General features: G+C 43.2%; 2 protein-coding genes across 2 annotated transcripts in view; one reads left to right on the top strand and one right to left on the bottom strand.

Annotated features, from left to right (window-relative positions):
* The first annotated feature begins 199 nt into the window (after nucleotides 1–199).
* Nucleotides 200–12,386, top strand: LOC111863357. The gene is made up of 5 exons (XM_023849616.2): nucleotides 200–334; nucleotides 4,713–4,782; nucleotides 6,345–6,596; nucleotides 7,242–7,448; nucleotides 11,341–12,386. The coding sequence occupies exons 1-5, from the start codon at nucleotides 296–298 to the stop codon at nucleotides 11,598–11,600; spliced, it is 828 nt and encodes a 275-aa protein (XP_023705384.1). The 5' UTR covers nucleotides 200–295; the 3' UTR covers nucleotides 11,601–12,386.
* Nucleotides 12,387–12,544: 158 nt separating this feature from the next.
* LOC111863323 (cytochrome P450 4C1) overlaps nucleotides 12,545–27,939 on the bottom strand; it is a 222,376-nt gene continuing 206,981 nt past the window's right edge. The window contains exon 3 of the transcript XR_004512916.1: nucleotides 12,545–12,900. The gene's annotated coding sequence lies outside the window, so the exon portion shown is untranslated. The remainder of the gene's footprint in view (nucleotides 12,901–27,939) is intronic.

Raw genomic sequence — 27,939 nt, 5'->3', positions numbered from 1 at the left:
CTCTGCCATTGCTCTATACTCTTCTATCACCGGTTCCTGAAGTTCGCGATAGCCCTGAGCAGGCAGCGCATTATCACATCTGACTCAGTGCCGGTTGCAAAGTGTAGTTGTTTATACCACTGTTGCTCTGAGAAGAGTAGGCATATATATATATATATATGGGCGAGATATGAATTCCATTGGTCACTGTGATGACGGCAGTTGTTTTAAAATGTGTCTGGCCGAACCGGAAGGAACGCAGGTACACCGATCCAGCCATCATTAAGAAGAAACTTTCTTGTGTGACGAATTGAAGATGTTTGATAAATCTACAGCCTTCGTCTTCACCGTGCTGGTACGTGCGTCTTCTTTGCGAAACTGATCCTTATTAACATGTGAGCTAAGGACACAACTTAAGGCTGCTAAGTCAGCACGCTGGCTTAGCGATAACGCCCTACACTTGTATTTCCGAATATCCTGATTACGTTGTATGGTTTTCCTCAGTCTCTACAGACAAATGTACACTTCCTTCTAAATCCTTTCCAATTCATCAATCAACTTAACATTCGAAGCTATACAGTCTTGATACTGACTGTCGTAAAGTGACCCACGGACTACAAAACCAAGCACAAACTATCATACCTGGGCCATACGCCTCCCTCAAAACGTTTTCATTGTCCGTTGCATGGAAAGAGCTCAATAAAAACGTTTCCGCGGCAACAGATATAAACGCATCAATTGAGAGCAATGTTCTATACGGTGTTTTCCATGCGGTCCGTGCTAAGATTATTCAGTGGTGTTTTTTATTGTTTATGAGTTGCTAAATAAAAACAAAATTAAGCAGGCAACAGGCAGATGTCATACAAAATGATAAAAATGCAAATGTTCGCAACATTGGACAGGCCCAACCCCAACATAGGAAATACAAGAGACTTAAACTTGGCGACGGTCAAGTATAATACCGTTCAAGTGAGTAGACTGCCGTTGTAGCAGGAGCTACTTATGATATAGCATGATCTACTGTACTGAGCCTGGACTGACACAGGCCCTGTATATGTTGTATATATACATACATTTAATAACACGTAAAATGTAAACTGTACATACTGGCAACAGACTCATTACTGCTGACTGTGACTCTGGCAAACAGCAGACGCGTCCTCTCGTCAGAGAGGGCGTTCTACATCAACAAGCCTGCAACTGTCTAACAGTAATAAAGATCTGGTCTTAAGCCCCAGACGAGCGCTTCATTCCAAGACAGATTGGCCGATTGACCGTCGGTCGTGACATAACTTTTAACTTTGACTTACGAGTTACCTCACGACGCTAATAGTAGTTATGCTACATAAATTCGAGTGGGAGGATGGTTCATGTGTGATGAACTGGAAATGATCTGAAAGGAAGCGGTGGTTACCTAACGGATGTACTATCCCAGAATCTACTGAGGGGGTTGAGGAAACCGCGAAAAAATCCCTGTCAGAACACGCTCCGAGCAAAGTTCGAACCAAGCACCTGCAGAACAGAAACCCAGAGCTGCTCCCCCTCTCCCCCCCCCTCCAAGGAGTAGAGAGTTCCTTGGGAAATATTCCAGTGAGGCTTCAACTGTTCGGTTCGAGGTTTTCACGGTGAAAATTTTGAAGAGTTTGCTGTGATGGATTTTTAACATGGAAGAGTACAACTAAAAACACCCTGTAGCTCACCCACCCCTCCAGAATAAATAAAAAAACAAAATAACACAATCAGAAGAAATGACCCCACAGCGGGAGAATTGAACATAATGAATTGGATTTATGGGGAACTCAGTACAAGCCGATTATTCGATACTTTTTTACTTCCATTGACTAAACTGGGAACGCTAATTACATTTTGGGAAGACAATTGGTGTATGATGACAATGGCAACATTATTTACGCTGTTTGCTGGCAGCAGAATATGTGATTTATGTACCATTACTATGTGGAAACAGTCTCTTCCAAAATATTGTTCACGGTTTTATTTATCAACAGTTTAAATTCCTCTAGATAATTAAAGAATTAGACATATACAAAAACCTATCCGATTAACAAATAACTAACTGATTAAAAGTATTAAAAATTTAAAAATTAATTGTTTAAGAAACAGATTGGTCTAGAGGTAACGATTTTAACTTGTATACAGGATGTGTCAGGTATGAATTGGCTGCCTAGCTGAAGTGTTCCATGGTTTTCCTCACTCCCTCCAAGCAAAGGTCGGGGTACAAGCTTAATTACGCTATCTCCGCCTCCTTCTATGTTATTTACAATTCATCATACATCAGCCTTCCCTCTCCGACTCTACACAGCCCATCCTGACGGTGTCATGAAATCCCTCCCCTTTAAATCCCAAGGAATAGAGACTTCTTCAGGAAATATTCCAATAAAAATTATATATCTAATGTTCGGTTTTAGGTTCTCACTGTCATGATTATAAGTATTGTTTTTTGGGTTGCAAAGCCGTGTAGTTTGTTAATAGCCCGACGTTTCGGTGAACACAGCGCCATCAGCCTATACGAGACCGGATATCCTACGCGCCGTTCGGTCAATCTGCCGTCTACATCTCTATTTCTTCCGTGATTAATTTCTTTACCCTGAAGATGGAGGAGAAATATTCATGCGAAAACGTCAGGCTGTCGTCGAACTATATAGCGTTAAAATCCAGAAGTCAGTAACAAATTCTGGCTTAAATTGATTGGCTTTAACTCTCAGCACGTGACAGCATTTGCTACTGCGCACCCTCCTTCTTTCTCGAATCTAACTATAGATGAATTTTATAAATTACGAAGCGAACTCCGTTAGTCATTCCTCGCTCCTGAGCACGTTACAGCTCTCCTTTTCTTACCGGAGCGAAATACATCCCAGAACACATACCCATCAATAAGCCACTTGCTTTGGCCTTAATGACAAAGATGATAAATTACACTGCTTTGTTGAATTAAAAATGAGGTGGAAATGCCTCAGATCTCTCTTCCTCCTTCGAGATATAGGTAGAGAACACACAGACACAATTCCAGAAAAGTAAATCGATAAATCGATCGATCGAGATGACTGATATATATTTGTATTCTTGTAGCACCAAATTCGAATTTCGAATTGGAATCTCATTCTTCTGACTAGGATTGTCTTTCTTGTATTTTTATCTCTGTCGCAATTAAAATTATGAAAGTGTTGAACTTAGAGAGTCGAAACAGCTGCTGTAGAATTCCTTGCTGCATACCGCTCGTGGTCGCCAAGCAATCTGTTCCGAAACTACGAACATTCCATAACACAAATAATGGATCGGTCGGAGGAGAGCTTCAATTTTACGCATTTATCAACATTAAAACGTTTGCTTTGTAATGGAGACAGTCTATTTCCTGTGAGGTACGAACTAAATGTTTATATTAGTCCAGGCTTCGATATTCGGGTAACGGTTGCTACCTTTCAGTCCAGAAACTTTTGTCTTCTCGTCTGTTGTGTAAAAACATGAAAATTAGAATATACAAAACCATAATTTTCCCTGTGGTTCTGTATGGGTGTGAAACTTGGTCTCTGACATTAAGGGAGGAACATAGACTGAGGGTGTTTGAGAACAGGGTGTTGAGGAGAATATTTGGACCGAAGGGAGATGAAGTGACGGGAGGTTGGAGAAAACTGCATAATGAGGAGCTTCATAAGTTGTACTCTTCTCCAAGTTTAATTAGAATGATCAAGTCTAGGATGGTGAGGTGGACAGGGCATGAAGCACGAATGTGACCGAAAAGGAATGCATATAGGATACAGGTGGGAAAACCAGAAGGATAGAGACCACTAGGAAGACCAAGACATAGGGGGGTGGATAATATTAAAATAAACCTAAGTGATGTTGGATGGTGTGGTATGAACTGGATTGATCTGGCTCAGAATAGGGACCAGTGGAAGGCTCTTGTGAACACGGTAATGAACCTTCGGGTTCCGTAAAACGCTGGTAAGTTTTTGAGTAGCTACACAACTAGCGGCTTCTCAAGAAGCGCTCAGCTCCATGAAGTTGGTTAGGTTAGGTTAGTTCAATCTTCGAAGGATGTTTGCAAGTCCAGTTCCCACCGCTTTGCTTCATCTCCAACGTACCTTCACTAGAAGGGCAAGCGGGCACGGCCTGTGAACCTCCGAAATCGGTAATTATTCTGTTTCCCACTGATTATTCATTGCCATTTCTTTCGCTTCCTCTCTTTTGCTTTAGAGGGTCAAGGGTTATACAAAGGTCACATAAAAGTGTGTGTACTCCATTTTAGAAGCCACCCCCCTCACTTTTCGAATGATTAGGAAGAAATCGTGGTGAAGGGTTTAGGAACACATTAAAACAAGGCTTTAATAAATGTAAAGGCAAAAAGGAACCTCCATATTGAAATATTTTATAGGATTTAAAATTATTATTAGCATATTTACGAATATAAACTGAAATTTGTAACCCGTTTGTCTGCACGGGTGAGGTAACTTAACATTCGCTGATTTGATTTCATCAAAAAATGTGTCAGCGCATATGAGTTTCGGTAGTAATCGGATAATAATGGCGGATACTTTGCATTATAACCGCGCATGTCTCTTCATAACTCCCTAAACATTTATCAGAGCCAAAAATGTTTATAATCACAGACGAAAATGAGACACGCTCTACCCAAAACATATTTCCCGTAGGTCTTCAGTTTCTCGAGATAATTAAAAGTGATCTGATATTGAATTAATTTCAGCCACTTTTTGCAGGTGATATCTGCACAAGGATTCTCCGTTTCCGGTGCAAAAGAAAGACGTTCACTGGGCGACAACAGTAAAGGTAACACAACATGGGTCTCCAATTAGCGATGAAGTTAGAATAAATTGCTGGCCGCGCCATAGCTCAAGCGGTTAGTCGCTGGCTTCCCACCGCGGCGGCCCCTGTTCGATTTGTGGGATTTGTGGTGGACAAAGTTTCCCTTGCCAATCTTCATTCTCCCAATTTCTCCATCATCATAATCACCCGGGGCAGGCTACAATAGGCCAATCAGTGGCCGCCGTGCCGAGTGGACTCAGCTGGACTCAACTCCCCACTAAGCGAATTAAAAATTAATTAATTAGAATAAACTGCAAGCAGAAACCGAGTGATACGAACATGGAAAGAGAGCACGAGGGAGAGTTAGTAAACGGACCACAAAAGGAAGTGAAACAGCTGCAATAGACGTAATAGGTTTTCTATGTGTAACGCTAGGTAGCAGCACAGTCCAGCTTCATAACGGTGTAGGTAGAAAATGCATATGTCTGTGTTCAGAGGCTGGTTTCAGCAGTCAAAATGGCGACCGCGATTGAGGAGTATCCTACTGAAGAACTGCATTCTGTTGCGCGTTTTCCGTTGTTGGCAAAAGGACCCAGTGCAAAGGATATTCATGAAGAAATGTTTCCTGTTTACGGTGGGAAGTGTTTGTCACGTAAAGCTGTTCACAGCTGGGTGGCAGACGTTTCGCTGATGGCGAAGAGGTCGAAACGCAGGTGCGGAAATGGCGGAGACAACAGTACAAAGACTTCTATGCTGCGGGTTTCGACACACTGGTAAAACGATGGGGCAAGTGTATCAGTGTTGGTGGAGGATATGTCGAGAAATAAGTGTTTTTTTTCACCGGACTCGAATATCACATGTTTTAAGTTTTATATCCATTTGTGGCCTATTTACTGACTCTCCCTTATATGTCATGACGGCTTCGATTATCAGTAACAATCGAATAGTAGTCAGGCCTCTATGTTAGATCAGGAAATACGACGGATTGTCACGAAGACACGAGGAAACCGCAACTCTGTATAGTCCAACTGATTTACGAACCACTGCACGTCATACATGTGTAAGCAACCTCACGCAAGAAAAATCCCCTATAAATACAGTAGGCAAACTTACGGAAAAAAAATTCTTTATAAATACGGTAAGCAACCTTACGGAAGAAGAATTGTTTACAAATAAGGCAGGCAACCTTACGGAAGAAATTCCTTGATAAATATGGTATGGAATTTTACAGAAGAAAAGTTCTTTATAAATACGGCAGGCAACCTTACAATACCACATTATTATTATTATTATTATTATTATTATGAATGTTCCATCAAGGTGCCTGTCCAGAAGTTTTCAAGTTTATAGCATCCATATTCAGTAAAATCGTTATTTCAGAGCGTCCCACGGCAGCTACATAAATTGCGTAAGAGTGGAAAATGGGAAGGCGATCCATAAAAACCGTGGATAAAATTGGGAAATGTCGGATTTCCCCCATCGAATTTGGGAAGTTGTTTCTAAAAAAATGTAAATGTTTCATAATAACTGAGTGGTGCACTGTAACATTTTAATAACGGCAAGTAAGATACTTCTTGCTCCTTCAGACGCTACAGGGACCGGTATTTTTGGGGCCGACAGTGAACCGCGACTTCTCCCGGCACCCAGCACGGATGGAGATGATGACGTGGAGTATGAAGTCCCTCATACCGTGAACACAACAGAAGGTCCCTCTAGTGGCGGCAGAAGTGGGACCTCCGCAGCTTACGGTGGAGGAAGAGCAAGAAGCAGACCGTTGCCTGAAAGAAGCCGAACGGGAAGAATAAGAGATGCAGCTGAAGAGAGACGGGGAAGAGGCGGTAAGAAAGCAAATTTTAATATTATAGAACGGGATTCTGCATATTACATTAGGCGAACAGCATGAGGACGGCCGTTTGGTGATGTTAAAGTTTAAAGCATTCTTTACATTACTGCCTTCCATTTCACTCTCTCCACTTAGTAATATTCCAGTTTATGGGCCGCTCCATAGCTCAAGCGGTTAGTCTCTGGCTTCCTACCGCGGCTGCCCGTGTTCGATCCCGGGATCTGGTCAAGTGGGATTTGTGGTGGACAAAGTGGTGCTGTGGCAGGTTTTCTCCGAGTACTTCGGTTTCCCCTGCCACTCTTCATTCCACCAATTGCTCCACAATCACCCTCACCTATCATCTGGGGCTGGTACAATAGGCCAGAAGTGTCCGCAGTACAAGGGGCTTAGTCCCACCCCACTAGCAATAAAAAATATTCCAGTTTCGTAAATATATATAGGCTTCTTGCGCATTTTATCAGTCATATACCGTGAGTTCCCGAGCCTGCGTTATGATCTACTGTACTCGGCGAGAGGAGGGCCCGACACTTCCGCCAAAGTGCAAGGTCGGAAAAGAGAAACTCGCTATATATAAACTTAGTATCTTCTAATGTGTCACTAATAATGTGAAAATTGAATTTATTATTATTATGCTTTCCAGGATCGAAACAATTATTATTCCCTAGAGACAGTTTGGTGTTAAGACAAAGACGTGAAAGTGAAAATGGAAGTGACAGCAAAAGTGATAATCATGATAATGATGATAACAATGATGACCAAGAAGATGACGGCGATTACGATGATTTTGAAGACGAGGATGGTGATACGTTGCACAAACAAGGGCGAAGAGGAATGCAACCGAGACCAGGTACCACATGCTTATGAAACTATAAATTCTTAAAACCAATGTAGGATTTGAGGTTCTCACACCGGTGGTTATGAAGAGTTGTATATTTTGGGATATGACGCCGTGTAACCCGTTGAATGTCGACAGACTACACGGCGTCATATCCCAGAAGACTGTACTTTTCTTAAAAGAAAACTCAACTTTATACAAACCGTTGCAAATCAACCGAATTAGAAACAAGCCAAACGAACTCAGTCCAACAATCATCCCCTCCCCTGAAGCCGAAACCATCTGAATCAAATCCAAATTGCAATTCGATAAAACCAAGTCCAACCGAACCCAGTTCAACCTATCGAAACCAAATGACACGCTCTCAATTGTATTCCCACGCAAAGTACTAATAACATCAAAATTATCCGAACCTAACACATCGACCCATTTTGAGTCACTGGAAACCATGCCATGAGAACGTAGGGAGGAGGTGGGGCATTGCTCCACATATTCTTAGTCTTAAATGAACCGTAACTGGAGTGAAACATGAGTAGGAGACGCCAGGTATGTCCGAATGTGTTCACAGTAGCAATTAAAACAGGCAATTAAGGGTAAATGGAGGAAAATCTCCAGGCATTCTTATCCTCGGGACCCGATGGAGGTGGTTACAGTCTACTGTCGTTTTAACTAGAAGCATGGGAGGACAGGTGATTTGAAGGCCGGTGTGGACGTTAAATTTTAACGGGTTCGCGATCCACTTTGGGATCTGTCCATGGGGCAGTCGAGCTGGCCGGGAGTCGCATACAGCCGTCAGATGAATAGAAACGGCAGGTTTAAAATTAACTGACTGTTGCCGGAATACTGTAAGTCACTAATTCAAACACGGCCACTACTCCTGTACCTCTCCGATCTGAAGAATCAGCAGATCGCAATTGTACCACCAAAGCCGTTGCCGTGAATATTACTCTCATCTTGGGTGTTCCATCGCTTACCACTGTACAGCGTTACCAGTGTTTCAGTGGGGCCTGCTGAGTTCATCTTCAGAGTAAAATAGTGTACGGTTGAGTGTTACTGACGTTTCGGAGGAACTTTCTGTCACAATCTTCTGCAAAGGCCGGAGGGTTCAGGTTCCTCAGAAACGACAGTAATACTCTACCAGACGATACGGTGTTACATTCCATAAGACAATAATCTTCTTCTTCTTCCATTCCTGCTGCTCCCGCTTGAAGCATAGGGTATCTGTGAAACGATTTTCACTTGTTTCGTAATCCTGTACAGAGTCGATAGGACTCCTTGGGCGGGGGATCAGCCCTTCGCCAGGCCGCTACCTAACACAAAAACAGAATAAACACAGACATCCTACCTTGAGTGGGATTTGAACCTACGACCCCAGAGTCCGAACGTGCGAAAACATAAACATTTGGATAAATGTGATCATATTCATGCAAAGGAAACATGGCCCCTCCACTTCTCCCTCCAGCGCACATCCCTATATTCCCCTCCAGTCATATAGCCATTCTGTTCATACGAATGTTAGAAGTGACAACCACGTGATAAATTTCCATAACGACAAGCCCTGTGGGCTATTTGTCATAATGAAGAGGTTGGGGATGGAAAGTAAACAGTAGGAAGAGAGGGGAAACGTCAAGAGCCGTCATCCCCACCACTCACGAGACATCTTTCCATCGCAGCAATATAGGTTTCAAAATTATTGAGGAAATATCTCACACAAACGTGTTGTACTGTCAAGGTCCTGGAAGACATCAGCCGGGGGAACGCGCAGGTTGCGTCTGGGTGATCTGGGTGTACCCACCAAGAAGAAGAGGTGGCGGCGGAGGAAGTGGAGGTGGTGGAGGAGGTGGTGGTGGTGGTGGTGGTGGTGGAGACGACGGGGGTGGAGGCGATGGTGGTGATGATGGCGGGGGTGATGAAGGGGGTGGGGATGACGGTGGTGAAGGAGGGGAAGACGGAAGGTTACGACAGAAAAAGAGAAAAAATTCGCGAAAATTGCAGAAGCAAAGGAAGAAACCTAAACAAAAGAATACACAAAGAAATGAGGAAGGAAAAAATGAGGAAAACTATACCACTCCCTCAGAACTTGAAGAATAAGAGCCATATTGCTTCCAAAAATAATCCTTTCCTTGCTGAGTGCCTTTTGGCTAATTTATAATAAAGAAGAGTCAAAAGCTGTGCATGTGCGTCTGTAACGTAACGTAACATAACCTTACCTAGCCTAACTGAACATAACCTGATATAACCTAACCTGACATGACATGACAAAGAACGCATATGTACGTTTGCGGCACGGAAAACATGAAAGAGTTCAATTACTAATGAGGTTATTGTTAGCATAAATCATGCATCTGTGTTCGAAAATATGAACTCGCTGTATATAAACTTGGAATTTCATAATATTACTAAATGATATTAAAATAAAAATTTGTAATGAGATCAAGAATTAAAAAAAAATGAGAAAAAAATTCTCCCCTTTTTTTTTTTTTTGTTTCTGACTTCTGCAGATTAAGCTGAAGCCTCATAACCATCTCCTGTGAGAACCTTTCGACATCAGTTCGATTTGTGGCAACGTGAAACTCTATGCAGTCTCTTGGTGCGTGAACTGTTCAAGTTAATTAAATAAGCTTTTCCGGTAACACTTCTATATACTGAACGAATGTTTCGATCGAGTGCAACAAAACGCTGAACGCATGAAATGAAATGTTTTTCATTTGTTCTAATCTGCTACGTTAATTGAAAATTTTTGTTAATAAGGGATCATCCCCAATGCTTGAATTTCAGTAAACACAGACAACCGCCAACATTATGCGTGCCTTTCACTTTCATTTTTGAAAACTAAAAAAAAAATATATATATATATTCAACATTACCACATTCACGATAAAAATGTTCTTGTAAATCTTAAAATTTACATCAGACAAATGTTGGCGGTTTAAAATAATTAGGAAGCGTGACCTTCGAAGACTGAATATACGAGAAGATAACACTAAGATAGAATTCTGAGAGATCGGGGGAACCCCCACAGCTCAGTCGGTACAGTAACTACGCTACGGGTTGACCGTGCCATAGCTCAAGCGGTTAGTCGTTGGCTTCCCACCGCGGCGGCCCGGGTTCGATCCCGGGTCTGGTCAGGTGGGATTTATGGTGCACAAAGTAGCGCTGGGGCAGGATTTCTCCGAGTACTTCGGTTTCCAATGCCAATCTTCATTCCAACAAATTCTCCATCATCATAATCACCCAGGGCAGGTACAATAGGCCAATCAGTGGCCGCCGTGCCGAGTGGACTTAGCTGGACTCCACCCCCAATACGCGACAGGTTGGAAGACCGTGAAATCGTGGCACGAATATAAATGTTTCTCTTCTCCACAGAGTCCAGACCGACTCTGGGTCTAATAGCCTTATATCCAAACGGTTCTGGGGCTAAAGCGGCCTGAATCTGAAGCTGATCACTCGTCTGTAAGTGTCCTAGTTAAGATTATGTGGAGCTACGCAGCCATTGCTCTATACGCCTACATTGCGTGGAGCTGAATCAAGCGCAAGGACAATTCTATCTTTGTATTTGTACCCAGGTTCCCGGCTGTGCTCACTAGCCTGGGAATAACGAGAAATAACCTATTAATTGACGTGAGATTTGAGGTTCTCGCTATGATAATAATATTTTCTGGAATGTGAAGCCATGTGATCTGGTTAGAGGTTTATCGACGTTTCGGATGAGCATAGTGCTGCCATATTTAGGACGCAACAGTAAGCCACGCAAATTAAGAAAGTAACACATACATACTCTATACGCTGTTCGTTGCTTAGCTCACACTTTAGTCATAAAGGCAGCACGTTTCTCCGAAAAGTCAGTAAATTTCTATCGGACTATACGGCGTCACATCCAGCATGATTTCACTTTTGTGCTAAGGTTCTGGGGGACCAAGACGTTTCCCAGGAAGAGGGTCCCGCGGGAAACACGCTGGGTGCTTCTGGTGGACGTACCCGCGAACCCCACAGCCGACCCCGGGGGAACCGGATGGGGGTGATGATGGTGGCGATGAGGATTATGATTATTCGCGGTACACGAGAAGAAGAAGAAATAAGAAAGCACAGAAACAAAGAATGAGGCGTAAGAAGAAGAAGACGATAACAGAAGAGGGGTCCATACAGAAGATATCCCACAGCTAAACAGCAAGCTGGAAGCAAACCTAAATGTTGCCCCAAGCTGCCCTACCCAGAACCCCAAATAAAAACAGTCAGAATTTCTCAAAACATCGCCCCACTTACTAGCACGTGGTTGCAAGGCGCTGGGACGGAGCGCGTCATCCCCTTTATTTTCGTTGTGCTGCAACATGTTTACATTTCTCTCAATCAACGGTCACCACATGAAGACAGAGAGCAGAAACTAATTTTAATTCAACAAAATAAAGACAAAAACGAAAGGGGTTGTAAAAAATGCCGCATCTAAAACATCGCGGCCGTTCTGATCACCTGTCCTCTCGAGTCCGCTCTGACAGCAGCGGTAACACCGATACCTGTCCAGCTCCATGGAGCTGGGCTCGAGGCTATTAGTTTAAGCAGTCACTCAAAAATTTCCCAGTGTATTATGGAAACCGTGCCCACAAGGGCCCGCCAATGATCCGTATCCTGAGCCAGATGAATCCATCCATTTCTTTAGAATACATTTTTTTAATAATATTCTTCCATTTATGCACAAGTCTTCAGGTTTTCGTATTATAACATTACATGGACGTCTCTCTCATGCGTGCTGCATGCCTTTCCATCTTATCCTTCCTCATTCGGTCAATCTAACAATGCTCGGCTAGCAGTACATATTAACGATGATAAAAAAAAATTAACACGTGTGTAATGTGTACGTGGGCAGACAGACACTCTGGGCCCCACTCAGCCTCCTATCCAATGAGTACCGGGGGTAAAACGGCCGGGGCGTGAAGTTCAACACTCACCTCCAAATAGTGCCTTGGTGAAGAAAATGTAGATCTATACAACCATTCCCCAATACGCCTTTATGGCGCAGANAGCCTCCTATCCAATGAGTACCGGGGGTAAAACGGCCGGGGCGTGACGCTGAACATTCACCTCCAAATAGTGCCTTGGTGAAGAAAATGTAGATCTATACATCCATTCCCCAATACGCCTTTATGGCGCAGTGCTTAATTAGTTAAGAACAGGGACAACTTTACTGTGTACGTAAATGCTTGGAAGAATCTGAAACTTGCACTGGATTGCAATATGCATGTACTCACAGCTGTGCTTATGTAAAGTCCGGGCGAAGTCAACTTGGTATTCCAGGCGACAGAACTCTGGACTAACAAGTTCTGAAAGTGAGATCCGAGGTCCTCGTGGTAGTGGCTGTGAACATTACTGACTTTTGGGATGTGGCGCCATGTAGTCTGCTATGTATGTATAAACGTTTCAGAGGAATCTCCTGTCTCCATCTTCACGGTGGATAAGTGATTCTTCTGCCCTGAGAATGGAACGGTAACTTAATTACAGCGTTCACAATAATCAGCCACTAGAACATTCTGTAAACAAGAATAATTCAGTCCACAACTTTACACCCTTTCTGTAAGATCCATTTTAATATTACCCTTCTATCTACACGTGGAGTACACCAAGTGTATTCTTGATTTCAGAATATGTGTACTGAAGTGCCAGATGTAGTTTAATATCCAATTTTTATTAATCTTGTTTATTCCTTGTATTTAAGCGTACAGTATTTTATATTGTGTACAAAAAGTTAAATTAAAATTAGCTAAACCTTCTATACCAAAAAAAAATCTATTAGCCATTTATAGAACAGTGGTAAATATAAGAAATGCTTCCTGTAACATTAAAAATCCCCGCATTTTCCTTATAAACTGTATCTGTGTGTTCCGTGTGTCTTTCTCAATAAGCAGCGACTGTTTCCCTAAACAGCATTAACCGGTTGGGCTTTGTAGCGGTGACGNCCCCCCCCCGCCCCCAATGTAGTGTCTCTCACTACGACCACAACTTCTTCTCTCTCTCTCTCAGGAATCTGTGTGTTCCGTATAGTTCTCACAATAAACAGCGGCTGTTTCCCTAAACAGCATTAACCGGTTGGGCTTTGTAGTGGAGACGTAATGTGTTTCCTGTGAGATACGGACTGAATTGCTATATATTCTGCCCACAGTGTAGCTGTGTGTTCCGTATGGTTCTCACAATAAACAGCGACTGTTTCCCTAAACAGTATTGACCGGTTGGGCTTTGTAGCGGAGACGTAATGTGTTTCCTGTAAAGTACGGACTGAATTTGTATATATTTGAAGGGTGAGCTTAGAGGGAAGAGGCAAGTCGCCCACGTGGAGGAGGGTTCGAATACCCCCACCCTATACATGCGAGTGGTAGGAGGCGAAGAAAAGGGAACCCAATGCCTTGGTGGGGGGGGGGATATAAATACGGGGACCTCGCCCTCCAGGTTGGGGAAGTCTCGAATCTGAGGTAGTAAAATGTGGTCACGAGTCCTGCGGGACTCGGACCTGAGAATGACTGCACTGGCGAGGCCCAGCAGCAATTGTAGACGACAGACCCATCCTTTCGTCAGAGTGAATATTACATAAGGACTATGACCTCAAGGGGTTTGGTGTCAAAACAAACTGATTGGCGGTAAACCACCAGTTGTAAAGTTAACTCTGAACTCTCCAGAGGGAAGAAACAATTTAATTAATCAATCAATTAATTAACTAATCAAATTAAAAAAGACAAAGTTTGTACATTTAGACTCACAACACACGTGATATGACGAAAGATGCCGAGGAAACTATTCATAATGGGGCCCGAGTACTGATGTTTCATGGCAGTTGTACCGATAATTGCAGTTGGACACTTCCCGCTGCCCCTCTTCATGTTTCAAGACTTCAATGTTCTATGTAACCTTTATATCACAGAGCATTACCCCGCTACCCGAAATTTGCTTACCAAACTCAATTAATTAGCTAACAAAAGAGGTTCAAGAACCGTCGCTACTGTACACGAAACCCAATATTGTGTGACGGGATGAGGTGCAGGAAGACGAGGCCGACTTGCAAATATTGGTCACCTGATACTGAACACAGCCATTACCATTCATGAGATGAGTACACAGCGCAATGCCTTCCCTAGCGTGTCTGGCTACTTGATAAGATTCTGCCGAACCCCGACAAACTGCAGTTTCGCAATGTGAGGGGCACCTTCATTTCCGGTCTTTTTCGGCGATGTCAACTCTGTCCAGAACTTCGTATCTACACGCCTGTTATAGCATGTATAGTGAGCCCATTTCGGTTCATTCACCATCTGTGTTTAATGATCTTAAGCAAGCTGACTCCAATCGTAACGCTTCTGACTTGTACTCAGAAGGTTCCTGGTTCGAAGTACCTTCAGTTACACCACAAGTTTTCCTTGCAAAATTTTCATTTTCATTGATCACTAATCATCATGTGGCGACATGACGGCTGAAAGCCGGAAAGCCGTGAAAAGCCACTCGTAAAGTTACTCTGACTCTGACTCTGATTGAGCCCGAAGGGCCTGCAGGAGAGTTCTGAACCGACGCGGCTAGAAGTCAATTGTCAGGAGTAGCTGCCATGAGGAACTATGACACAGTTGGTAGTCGTTAAGGACATTAACACGGAAGCTGAGATATATAAGGTGTTGGAAGCCGTTACCAAGCAACGACTGGTGAAGACAGAGCAAACTGAGAAGACTTAGTGCGTGCTATAATAAATTGTAAAGTGCGTGAATACGCGACAGCGTCATAATTAATTATAAGGGTGAAGTAAATCCAATTATTAATCCAAACCCTGTGTATTACACAAGAAATTTGAACAAATATCATTAAATGGGCCCTAACACGAGAATACGAATGAGGAAGACCAACCCTAAGAGTTGCCTCACCCTGATGCTCGTTATCAAATTCCTTTCATCTAACTGAACAAACTCCCACCCTCACACCCTTCAGAGGACCGCAATGCAATCCAATAGCAACACCCTGAGCATACCGGTTCCACTACATTACACCTTCATTGCGGGCGTGGGGCTTTATTTTCAAGTTCATACACCCCGCGAGGTAAATCTGAGTGATCGAGAGGTGTAACTGGGCACGCAGCCAGGGTAAGACACCCCTGTGTAAGGTTATGTAACTTGCAACTCCTCTCATATATGGCGGTAGACATGGACGGACACTGTCTGCTTAGCGCCAGAGTGCTTCACCCTGAAGAAGCCATTCACGCTGCCTTAAGAAACCACAACTGTCGTTCCCAAGAGCGATACACGTAGCAACGAGCTCATGGGCCAACACTTAACATCTCCGCAGCATGTCTCTGATTCTGAACTGATGCGTCTGTCTTGTTCTGAACATAATTTTTAGTTTCGTGGGATGGGGTGAGACTGAGTCCACTTGGTACGTCGGCCATTAATTGGCTTACTGTACCAGCCCCGGATAGATGATGAGTGTGGAGCAGTGGGTGGAATGAGAATTGGCAGGGGAAACCGAAGTACTCGGACTAAAACCCGCCCCAGTGTCACTTTGTCCACCATAATTTTTCAGCACAACCTGAACTGGGATCGAACACGGGCCGCCACTGCGGGATTCCGACGACTCCCAGTTCTGAACTTGAGTGCCTTCCCAGTTCAGAACTTGAGTGCCTTCCCAGTTCAGAGTGCCTTCCCAGTTCAGAACTTGAGTGCCTTCCCAGTTCAGAACTTTAGTGCCTTCCCAGCTCAGAACTTTAGTGCCTTCTCAGGTCTGAACTTGAGTGCCTTCCCAGTTCTGAACTGAAGTGACCACCAAGTACTCACGTACCCATGTATGTATGTATGTATGTATGTACTGACAAAGGGGGAACTCGGATTCGCTATAATCACGAGCAACACTGAGTTCTTTACTTCCGTAATTAATTTTACACAGATGTGACAGACGCTACGGGATTGCTGGACGATGGAAATCCAGCGTTGATGGACATGGCGTGTAGCACACAAGGTCACAGCAACATCAGAACCAACGATTTTATTTTCACAAAATATCTCTCAAGTGACGTCTCTGCCATCTGTTGGCAAAAGCACAAATTAACAGCGCTGATTCTATTTGCGTCTGATAAGCCAATCAAAGGAAACGTCATTCACACAGAAGCTTGATACACGCTGCTTGCTAAAGCGATCCGAATTTTAAACATAAAATTGTTGCTGCTCTCATGACACACGGCTTTCAAACATGACATATATAGGGTGGGGAAGAAATGTAAAGAGATGGGCCGCGCCATAGCTCAAGCGGTTAGTCGCTGGCTTCCCACCTCGGCGGCCAGGGTTCGATCCCGGGTCTGGTAAAGTGGGATTTGTCGTGGACAAAGTGGCACTGGGGCAGGTTTTCTCCGAGTACTTCGGTTCCCCTGCCAATCTTCATTCCACCAATTGCTCCACAATCACCCTCACCTATCATCTGGGGTTGGTACAATAGGCCAGAAGTGGCCGCAGTACAAGGGACTTAGTCCCACCCCGCTAAAGAAAAAAATCTAAAGAGATTTTACTGGGTGCTATAGAAACGTTGCTGGATTTCTAGCACAGCAGAAAAATATTGGCTGCAAAAATTATTTAAATCTAAATATTTGTACAGATTTGGGCCATTTTGTGACAGAAAGGGCGTATATACTGAAGAGTAACTAGTAAACATTTTTAGTTAAACACCATACGGGGATACTTCTAAGCCATTGTGGACCTGACAGCGAGAAAAGCTGTTAAACAGTCACAAACTTATCCTTCTATCCTGAGATGGAGGCAGTATAGTGCTCCGAAACGTCCGTAATGATCTACCATTCTATATAGTGTCACTGATTGCACATGCTTCATGTACGAGATCTGAAGAATTTCTATGCCGAGGACGAAGGCGTCAGGTCAATCCGAAATGTCTGATATCTACCAGGGCTCATATCCCGTAAGACAATATTTAGTTGTCAAACATATTATCTTATTGGATATAATTTATAAACGAGAATTGAGATATTTTATGGCCTCTGTCGTCTGGTGGGCAGAGTTCCTGACTACAGATCCAGAGAACCCGGGTTCGATTCCCAGCGTTACCAGATTTTGTGAGTAGTTGGACTGAAATGGGGTCCACTAAGCTTCGTGGGGATAACTGAGGAGCTATTTCAAGGAAATAGCGGCTCCGGTTTAGATAACCGAGATTAACGGCCGTGGGGATTCATTGCGCTGACCACGCGACATCCTATATCCGCTAAAGTTGGCACTAACTTCGCCGACACGCGGCGGTCGCTCGGTCAGCATAGTTCGCTTGCGGAATACAGGCCACGGAGTGTTTGTTTTTTGATTTGATATATTTATACTCTGAAGAAACAGGCAGTAGATTCCTCCGAAACCTTCATATCCATCTACCAGAATACAGTGTCTTTCTTTCGATGTTCTACGACGCTGTCAGAAACTTGACTATATAGCGTCAAACTGTATAGGAGAGCTAGTCATTACAACGTGACGTGTGGTCACGGGAGAATCCCGCTCCCTCCCAAGTTCATTATTTCCTTAAACATCATTAACCGGCTGGGCTTTGTAGCGGAGACGTAATGTGTTTCCTGTGAGGTACGGACTGAATTGCTATATATTCTGCCCACACAGTATATCTGTGTGTTCCGTATGTTTCTCACAATGAACGGCGACTGTTTCCCTAAACAGTATTAACCGGTTGGGCTTTGTAGCAGAGAGGTAATGTGTTTCCTGAGAAGTACGGACTGAATTGCTATATATTCTGCCCACAGTGTATCTGTGTGTTCCGTATGGTTCTCACAATAAACAGCGACTGTTTCCCTAAACAGTATTAACCGGTTGGGCTTTGTAGCAGAGAGGTAATGTGTTTCCTGAGAAGTACAGACTGAATTGCTATATATTCTGCCCACAGTGTATCTGTGTGTTCCGTATGGTTCTCACAATAAACAGCGACTGTTTCCCTAAACAGCATTAACCGGTTGGGCTTTGTAGCAGAGAGGTAATGCGTTTCCTGTGAGGTACGGACTGAATTGCTATATATTCTGCCCACACAGTGTATCTGTGTGTTCCGTATGGTTCTCACAATAAACAGCGACTGTTTCCCTATACAGCATTAACAGATTTGGTTCCGTAATGGAGACGCGGTGTGTTTCCTGTGCGGTATCGACTAAAACTTCAAGAATTCCAGCCGAGCTTCAGAAAATAACTAAATAACCAAATTCGTATCTTCCGAGCAGGGAAATGCATTCATGTTGCGCTGAGAATGAATGCGACAGTTTCACTGACAACTGAAGCCAGACTGCAGACAACTCCCGCTGAACAATGAACTTGAGGCTCGAAATGGACGTGTCTAAATGTTTTCTGAATTCAAATTCGGGCTTTATTAGTATAAATGACAACAGAAACACGCTAGAAATATATCACATGTGTCATAAAAGGATTTTTTTTTTCCATTTTGTGTGCATATCTAATGCATTTCATAGCGAGGGCTAATGCATTATGATGCGAGCAGTTTGAAAGACTACCACTCACGGACACAAAGCAAGGGTAGACAACTACGGAAAGCACTCAATCAGCTGCAAACCAGAGATGTATATTGTGCTCACGTGGGTTATGACACCAATATTTCCGCGCCACGGAGTGACTGCATTTTCTAGGTAAAACAGAACATCAAGGTCTGTGGATAGATCTCCTACTTCTCATTAGAGAGGTATCGTGAGGTCAGAGATGAAGCCCCCCAAATTAAAGACCGCGAATGTGATAATGTGCTGCGTGATCAGTGTTATCACACACCGCAGGGGTGCGTTCCAACGTTACACAGAATGATGAATGGCAGAAGAAACCCGAAGAAACAACGAGAAAGGCGTGAGACAGTACCAATTTGTCCACCACCGGAACTCGCATGAAGTCACCAAGCACTGAAACCGAGACAATGTCTAAACGTGTGTGTTCTGGCATATCCGCATTCGTAATTACACGCAATTCAACTGATCCTTAAAGACAAACATATTCTAATGTCAAAACTCAAGTTCATAACGATAAATACTTCAAACGTGTATTTTGAAATTTCTCAACAAAGACTGGGGGTGTTTGAGAACAGGGTATGACAGGAGACTTGAAAAAATTACACATAATGTGAACTATCATAATTTGTACTCCTTGCTAATTATTACTGGATTGACCGAATCATTGACGGACATGAAACCCGAAGGTTCATTATCGTGTTCACAAGAGCTTGCTATTGGTCCCTATCCTCAGCCTGATGAATCCAGTCCTATTTATTTAAGATGCATTTAATAGTATCCTCCAATCTATGACTTAGTTTTGCTAGTGGTCTCTTTTCTTCGGGGTTTCGTACCAAACACCCGTATGCACTCCTGTTCTCTCCCATGCGTGCTACATTCCATTACATTACATTTTTATATACAGAGTGTCACAGGCGGAAAGGTCATATATGTGTCATATTCCGAACAATTTCCGAGATAGAGCTATTTCGCTGTGCAGTTCCAAAATAATTGATAAGAAAAGATATTACGTACTGTTTCTAATACCGGCATTTATTGTTCAAGTGACAAAGTTGGTAGTGTTTAGGGAAAGAGTCGCTGTTTAATGTGAGCACCATACGGAACACACAGATACACTCTTTGAGTGGAATATATAGCAATTCAGTCCGTACCTCACAGGAAACACATTACGTCTCCACTACAAAGCCCAACCGGTTAATGCTGTTTAGGGAAACAGTCGCTGTTTATTGTGAGAACCATACGGAACACACAGATACACTCTTTGAGTGNTCCAAAATAATTGATAAGAAAAGATATTACGTACTGTTTCTAATACCGGCATTTATTGTTCAAGTGACAAAGTTGGTAGTGTTTAGGGAAAGAGTCGCTGTTTAATGTGAGCACCATACGGAACACACAGATACACTCTTTGAGTGGAATATATAGCAATTCAGTCCGTACCTCACAGGAAACACACTCCGTCTCCACTACAAAGCCCAACCGGTTAATGCTGTTTAGGGAAACAGTCGCTGTTTATTGTGAGAACCATACGGAACACACAAATACACTCTACGGGCAGAACTCAGAGTTTTAGTATGTTAAAACAGGTGGTACGTGTATAGTAACCACTGGGCTTCAAATGGTCAAATATTTAATAGGAGAAGATACCGTGATGTAGCTGGTGGCCGATATGACAACAGGCACGTGCAAACACTGGTATAAATAATCGTTAGGTCTGGAAACACGCTTGATAGCCTTTCAGTGCGAGGTGTCGCTTTTGGAACACAGCCTGCCCGCCTCTGCCTCCGGCTACGTCGCGCTGTCTGTACTGCAGCTACTCCAGTGGAAACATTGCAGTGCGATTGATTTCCTCGCTTATTCAATGACGCATTTATAACTCCATACGTTATGTATGAGGTCTAATGGTGTGATTATTATGAATTATGGATTAGAAAAAGAACTGAATTTGAGGTCATCACGGCGGCGACTAAAAATGGTACGGTCTCCTGAGATGTCACTCCAGGCATGAATTTGCCGACGTTTCGGAGAAATGTAACAGCCAGTAAGAAGTACGCAACAAATTATTTCAGTACGCATGTGTACACTCTGTTGCTAACATTAGGATGTAAAGGTAAAAAGATAAATTTGTCCCTGTGATTAATTAATTAAGCACCATGCCATAAAGACATATGGGGGAGTGGAGGTATAACTCCACCATTCTTGACCTCAGCGCTAGATGGAGGTAAGTGGTCAGCTTCAGGTCCCAGCCGCTTTACCCTCTGGTTCCTGACATATGATGTATTGCGTTGGAGTTGAGGTCATTAGAGAGGTGACAAGAGTACTATCTGATAAAATGTGACACCGTACAGTCTGGTAAAAAATTACCAAAGTTCCGGAGGAACGTACTGTGTCCATTTTCGGAGTCGAAGGCTTGTTTGTTCTTTGGCTCACATTTTGACTGTGATAATGGAGACAGGATGTTCTTCCGAAACGTCCGTGAACTTCTATCAGAATGCAGGGAGTCACATCACAGAAGAGGGCACTCTACATCCGGATGTTGTGTTTAGAAATGCATATTTCCGGTTTGGTTGCCTCGGTTCGAGGTTAGACAATCTCTTGGGATTTGTGAAACAGGCGGAAGTTACACGCCCAGCGAATTTAGAGACGCATGGGTAAAAACCTCTGATGACCCAAGCTTCCTGATCCCCTTAACGACTCGGATGCGTTTACGGAAACAAGCAGCACGCTCTATAGGCAAGTTGCTTAATCTACTGGGCCGCTATCAAACGTTCGTGTCGAAATACATACAAACAGCTGAGGCTTGGCTGTCTGCAGCTGTAAAGCTCTGAAATTATTGTAGCTTGTACAGCCGTTGCTATGCAGTGACTGCAAGATGGGCTGATATAGAAGGGCCGTTTCTGGGCAACGGATCCATAAACACATACCCGTTGATAGGCAGCAGATTCTTAATAATGAAAAAGTTTGATTACAACAATAGAAGAGCTGTGTTTTCTATGTCATCCGTGCTGAAAGGTTATAAACAAGGGACTAGGTTAGTTGATGGTTCTGTACGGGAGTCTGTGAAGAGAGGACTTGAGCCGGAGGTAGATGAATAGCCGTTGTTGGAGCCGTTACCAGGAAACGTCTAGTAACAGACTGAGAACTGTAGATTTTGTGTTCTAGTGAAATGTGAAGTGTGGAAACAGCGATAGCGTTATAGTTATTTGTAGTTACGACCTGTAAGTTGTCAATAGATCCATTCACCAACCCAAACCTCGTCTATAGTCACTCCACAGTATGACATATTCTAGAGACAATTTCTGTAAGTAAATTAAGTTATTCCTGAGTTTAACTAATTAAGCACTACGCCATGAAGACGTATGAGGGAGTGGATGTATAGATCCGCGTATTCTTGACCTTGGAACTAGTTGGAGGTGAGTGGTCAGCTTCACGCCCCGGCCGCTTTACCCCCTTGGGATAGATCTGTATTGGGCAGGTGCCCGGTTCTAATCTCGGCAAAGACACAGGCTATCTTGAGTGAGGGCTTTTCCGGTATTTCTTCAGTATTTCTTCTTCCAGGCAAATATTGGGATAGTCCCTCGATAAGCCACGACCACTTCCTTTCAAATCATCTCCGATTAATTATTCAAGCTAACACTCGCCTCTGTACAGTCTGGACACAAACAAAGTCGTTTCCAAATAAACGTATACGGATTATACGGCGCTGAATAATAGAATTATTATGGAAAAAAGAATTATAAAGAGTATGTATAGAAGCTGTCGTGATCTAATTTAAATTTCTATCTATAGAGTGACTGAGGAATACCAAGATATACATCAGTCAGGACAACTGGCCGCTGGGACCAAGAACCTACGCAATATGAATGAGTGCTACTGATTATGGAGACATCATAATATTAAATACAGTGGGCAAGGATAGTCTACGGGATATGACGCCGTGTAGTCTCCTCAAATTCACGTCCAAGTGTCGGCAGCAATCTACAAAAATATAGTGTATATGGACCACGTCATGTCACGTCACTCCCGCGTCAGAGCGTTTGAACTTCCCGCCATATTCTAAGCAACGGAAGTAAGTTAAAAATGGATTCTAAGAAATTTATAATAATGACGTAACGGTCTGCGTCATTAGCTTTTGATGACGTGCCTTCGTTCTCACAGCAGATGGAGTACACACAGCTTCGCAGGATTCTTCAAAGCCACCGCTGTGATAACCTCAAGTCAAGAGAGTCGATCCATATGGACTTCCTCGTTGGTACAGTTGACGTTCGTACGGATATTAAAACGTTTAATTGATTCAGGGAAATTGTTCAAGAATCAAAATTAATTCATACCGAAGAACCTCTTAATCTACAGCAACAATGCATTATTATTAAGATAAATCCAGAAGGATAAGATGGGCTTGGTATGTAGCTCGAATGTTTAATGGCAAGAGTTGGGTTTCTGGCCCTTGGATCGGTAATGGACATTGGGGTATCCTAAAAAATGTGGCGGAAATTTGGATAAATTAAATAACATTCGTGAGACCTGAAGTTCTTCTAGGACGTGACTATAAAGATGTGGATATGACGCCGTGTGGTTTGGAAAAAGATTAACGACCATTCAGAGGAACATACAAACACTTATCTTCAAAGAGGATGAAAGAAACTGGTTTTTCCGAAACGTCGTTAAGTGTGAATCACACGTCACACGGCGTCATAATCACGACGACATTAAGCCCTAATTTTCATAATCACCATCTCGAGGAACAAGTATTTCACGATTTATCATTTAATTTCTTTTGATGAATTCGAATTATTTCTGTATTGTTTTGTGATTTAGCTTAATGGAACGTACCGACTGTGTACTGCGTGTGAGGAGACGCTAAGAAGCAGTGATGCAGCTATATTGTGGGAGTGAGGATGGGTGACGCACAATAATAAAGCCCTGTTGTAGCACATACAAAGGCTATAACCCTTATCTCAGTTCGTGGACTCGAGCAGTCCACTGCGCATTCTGTTGAGAGTGGCCAGGTGTAAGAACACGGCAAAACAAGATGGCGAAAGAATACAGAATGCGAAAACTAACGCCGTTCTTCCATTAAACTGTCTGATGTCCAGGAGGTCCGTATATTCGAGAGAAGAGCAGTTTGGATTCCAATGGAAGATGAATTCTNGGGGGGGGGGACATCAAGCTGACAGACTAGTAAGTCAGTTGCGTGTATGGAAGCTATCCAGGACCTGAGTAGTGTTCACTAGGCTGGATATTCAATGAAGTCACTTTTAATTTATGTTATATAATTTTTGTGAACAGTTGCAGAGAAGGGCTGCGAAATTTAAATTTTCTAACAAAATTGCATAAATTTTGGGGCCCTCCAGAGTAACGGGATTGATAAACTGAAATCGGGAGGATTGTCCCTTAATCCTAAAAGGTAAAAAAGTAAAGCTATCCCTGTAACAGGCCGTGGAGGCCGATAGGGCTGTGAGACGTCGAGGCTCCCACATTTTCTCTAGACAATCGGCTCACAGATGGCGGTAAGGTTGTCAGCCTTATGCGCCGGCCGCTCTTCACCCCAGAAAGATTCCTGGTACTCATTTCTGTTAGAGGCTGAGTCGACCCCAGGGCCATAGTACTGCTGGAAGACTTAGATAAATTGAAAAAAAAAATCCACGCGACTTTCCGGCTTATAGCATAGTGCCTCAACCAACTGCACTACCGCAGTCGCTGTTTATTTTACAATACACTATTCACTTTCCTGCTGGTTTTTCCCCAGGCATCTAAATTAACACAGGAGAACTTAGTGATGTTCTCACTAGGGAAGGAAATCTTGGATCTGGGCATTTCTCTGCTTTGATTTGCTCTTGCCTTCGTTCTCCCGTGCCAATTAAGATCAGCAGGTCCCCTCAGCCACCAGAATATTGATTACAGTCGTACGAGAGACACAAAAAAACAATTTGTGAGGCAGCTCACCAAACTCTCACATTTCTCCGTTGGCTTACTGTCATGTCGTACTGATTGAATGATTGATTGATTGGCCCGTGTCTCTGGCTTTATTTAACGTTTTTAAACTGCGAAACAGGGCACTTCCCAATATGATTATTGTATTCTGTGATGGTTAATATCGTTTCGATGGAACCTGTGACTCCATTTTCATGGTACAATATCCTTTTCTCCTACCCTGAACACGGAGACACCAAATTCCGATAAAACATTGCTGACCATGTACCCAATCAGCGGTTCTCAACCGTTGGTGCCCACGTCACATGACGTATTAATCTTGTCTTCACGTCGCACCAGAATTGCAATAGAGAAATTAGATTTATATTCAAACTACAGTAAATCCTCGTTAATGCCGCGCCATAGCTCAAGCTGTTAGTCGCTGGCTTTCCACCGCGGCGGCCCGGGTTCGATCCCGGGTCTGGTCAAGTGGGATTTGTGGTGGACAAAGTGGCGCTGGGGCAGGTTTTCTCCGAGTACTTCGGTTTCCCCTGCCAATCTTCATTCCACCAATTGCTCCACAATCACTCTCACCTATCATCTGGGGCTGGTACAATAGGCCAGAAGTGGCCGCAGTACAAGGGACTTAGTGCCACCCCTCTAGCAATTAAAGAAAACCCTCGTTAATCCGGAATAACTGGGGGGGGAGGCCAATTCTCCCCCCTCTTCGTTAACCTCGGTCATCTGTCTCAGCCATTCCAACATTTCATCAGGTTTATACACACGTGTCTATGGTTTGTATTCAGTTAATTTGATGCCTCATCTGTTTGTTTAGATAATAAAAACTGTAGAGCGGGCTAAATGCATTTCTCTTTTACGTTAAATAAGCATTTATACAAGCCAAACTGAGTATAATTAAATTTACAGTAAACCCTCGCTAATCCGGAGTAACTGGTGAGAGGTCCGGATTAGTGAAGCAAAAAGTGGCCTTAAAAGACAAAGAAAAAAAAATAGAACACAAATACATGGAATATTTAACGATGTAAGTAGAGCTGATGAAAATTTAATTTAATTAAATTTAGAGTACAACCTCGCTAATCCGGGTTAACCGTGGGGGCTGGGGGGTGTTCGGATTAGTGAAGCAAAAAAATGGTCTTAAAAGACAAAAAAAAAAAGAACTTAGAACACAAATAAATGGGAAATCTAATGACGCAAGCAGTGCTGATGAAAATAAAATAAAATATCGCTGTAGAGACTTTATTTAAAAACTATAAAAAGGATAATGATTTATACGAGTACATCGATAGAAGACTCAGAAGCTGTACTTGTTTCTGAACGTAAAGATGCAGGTTTGAAGAGACTGTCTCAAGTTCTGTCTGAACAGACAAGTGACTCGTCTGCCTTCCTAAATGCAAGCATGTAGCTCCTGTTTCCCTTGCCAATTCTCATTCCACCGACTTCTCCATCCGCGTCATCATCTGGGGCTGGTACAGTAGGCCAATTGGTGGCCGACGTAACAAGTGGACTCAGTGTCACCCCAAGGAAAAAAACGTCCTGGTCTCTGGTACGGCATTTGTTCAGGGCGGGTTTCAGTGAACTGTGACGAAACCTCGCGTTTCCTTGCTCCACGCAGCGCGGCACCCCCAGTCCCGTATCGCACGGGGGCAGGCAGCGTACCTGGATGTAAACACATTAGTACAAGCGCGCTGCCCCTGGTGTCGGGGTTACCCGCACAGCCCGCACCGACCTTAATTAACACTGTCGATAACACAAACACGGTTAATTGACAACGTTTAACATTAATTAACGCGCTAATGTTAACGTTCCGTTAGTTTTCCTGATGTAAAAACGAGATTCCTCAATAAATTAGTTGCCTAAGACAATATGCTACAAGCCGGAAGGTCGCGGGTTCAAGTTCCGATGAGATCATTGGATTTTTTCAATTGGCCTAATCCTTCCAGCCGCACTGTGGCCCTGGGGTCGACTCAGCCTCTAACAGAAATGAGTACCAGGAATCTTTCTGGAGGTAAAGGGCAGCCGACACGTAACGCTAATACCAACACCGCCATCTGTGAGCAGATTGTCTAGAAGACGTGGGAGCCTCGACGTCTCACAACCCTATGGGCATCCACGGTCTGTTACGGAGAGAGTTTTACCTCAGAGGAAATATTGGTTGTTATATCAGTCTAAAATCTATATGACATATGAGGTCATGTGTGATGCTGTAGTACAGAAGAGAATTTCCAAAGTTTCGGTGGTATATTCTTCCTCTATCTTCAGGGTATAAGGGTGAAACAAGCGTGGAAACTTGTATGAATACAGGAAGAAGAATCCATTGAGGCATGGTACATTTTATACACATCTTGTTGTTCCTATGATTTCCCTATACCCACACCACTCCTTTTCACGCTCTGCTTAACATTCTACCCTGAAGACAGAAGTAGAAGGTTCCTCCGAAACGTTAGTAAATATCAAACTATACGTGATTCATCTCAGAGAACTTCACTGCAGTGAGGAGCTCGACATTTACAGTCTTCTACCCTGAACATAAAAGCAGAAAGTTACACCGAAACATAATATTCTGCGAGATTACACGTAGTCACAACATGGAATACAGAAATCTTAATAATCACCTGTCTGATAACTTGAAATATCAACATTTTAATACCGTGAAGACAGAGGCAGCCTGTTTCTGCGAAACACTGGCAACGTTCTAGCAGACTGTCACATGCCAGAGGACAGTAATTCATCAGTGCCTCCAAAACCTCAAACCTCGCGTTATTTTTTTCAGGCCACAGACGAAGAATGTTGCTCCGAAAGGTTGGCAACTTCGTACCAAACTACACGGCGGTTTAGATGCTACAGTATGTGTGTGTTCATTATTTCGTTCTGGTTATTTTGTTTCTTATACTTTTCTTTTGCTTTTGTCACATCCCAGAAGTTTTATTCTGAAGATGGAGGCAACAGGTTCCTGCGAAACGCTGAACTACGTGACTTCACATCCAATAAGACAATACTGTTGACAGTGAGGATGTCCTATATCACAAAAAAATAATAATTAAAAAAATTGTTAAGTACAGATCA

Source organism: Cryptotermes secundus, unplaced genomic scaffold, assembly GCF_002891405.2.
Source record: "Cryptotermes secundus unplaced genomic scaffold, Csec_1.0 scaffold1379, whole genome shotgun sequence".
In the NCBI taxonomy this organism is placed as follows: Eukaryota; Metazoa; Arthropoda; class Insecta; order Blattodea; family Kalotermitidae; genus Cryptotermes; species Cryptotermes secundus.
Note: the sequence above shows the minus strand (reverse complement) of the source record. Positions and strands in the feature narration are given on the sequence as shown.

Excerpts from the sequence above, each read along its gene's own strand:
- LOC111863357 (XM_023849616.2), top strand. The coding sequence starts at position 296 with ATGTTTGATAAATCTACAGCCTTCGTCTTCACCGTGCTG. Across the intron at positions 4,783-6,344 it reads ACTGGGCGACAACAGTAAAG|ACGCTACAGGGACCGGTATT; the intron begins GTAACACAACAT and ends TTGCTCCTTCAG. Across the intron at positions 7,449-11,340 it reads AGGAATGCAACCGAGACCAG|GTTCTGGGGGACCAAGACGT; the intron begins GTACCACATGCT and ends TTTTGTGCTAAG.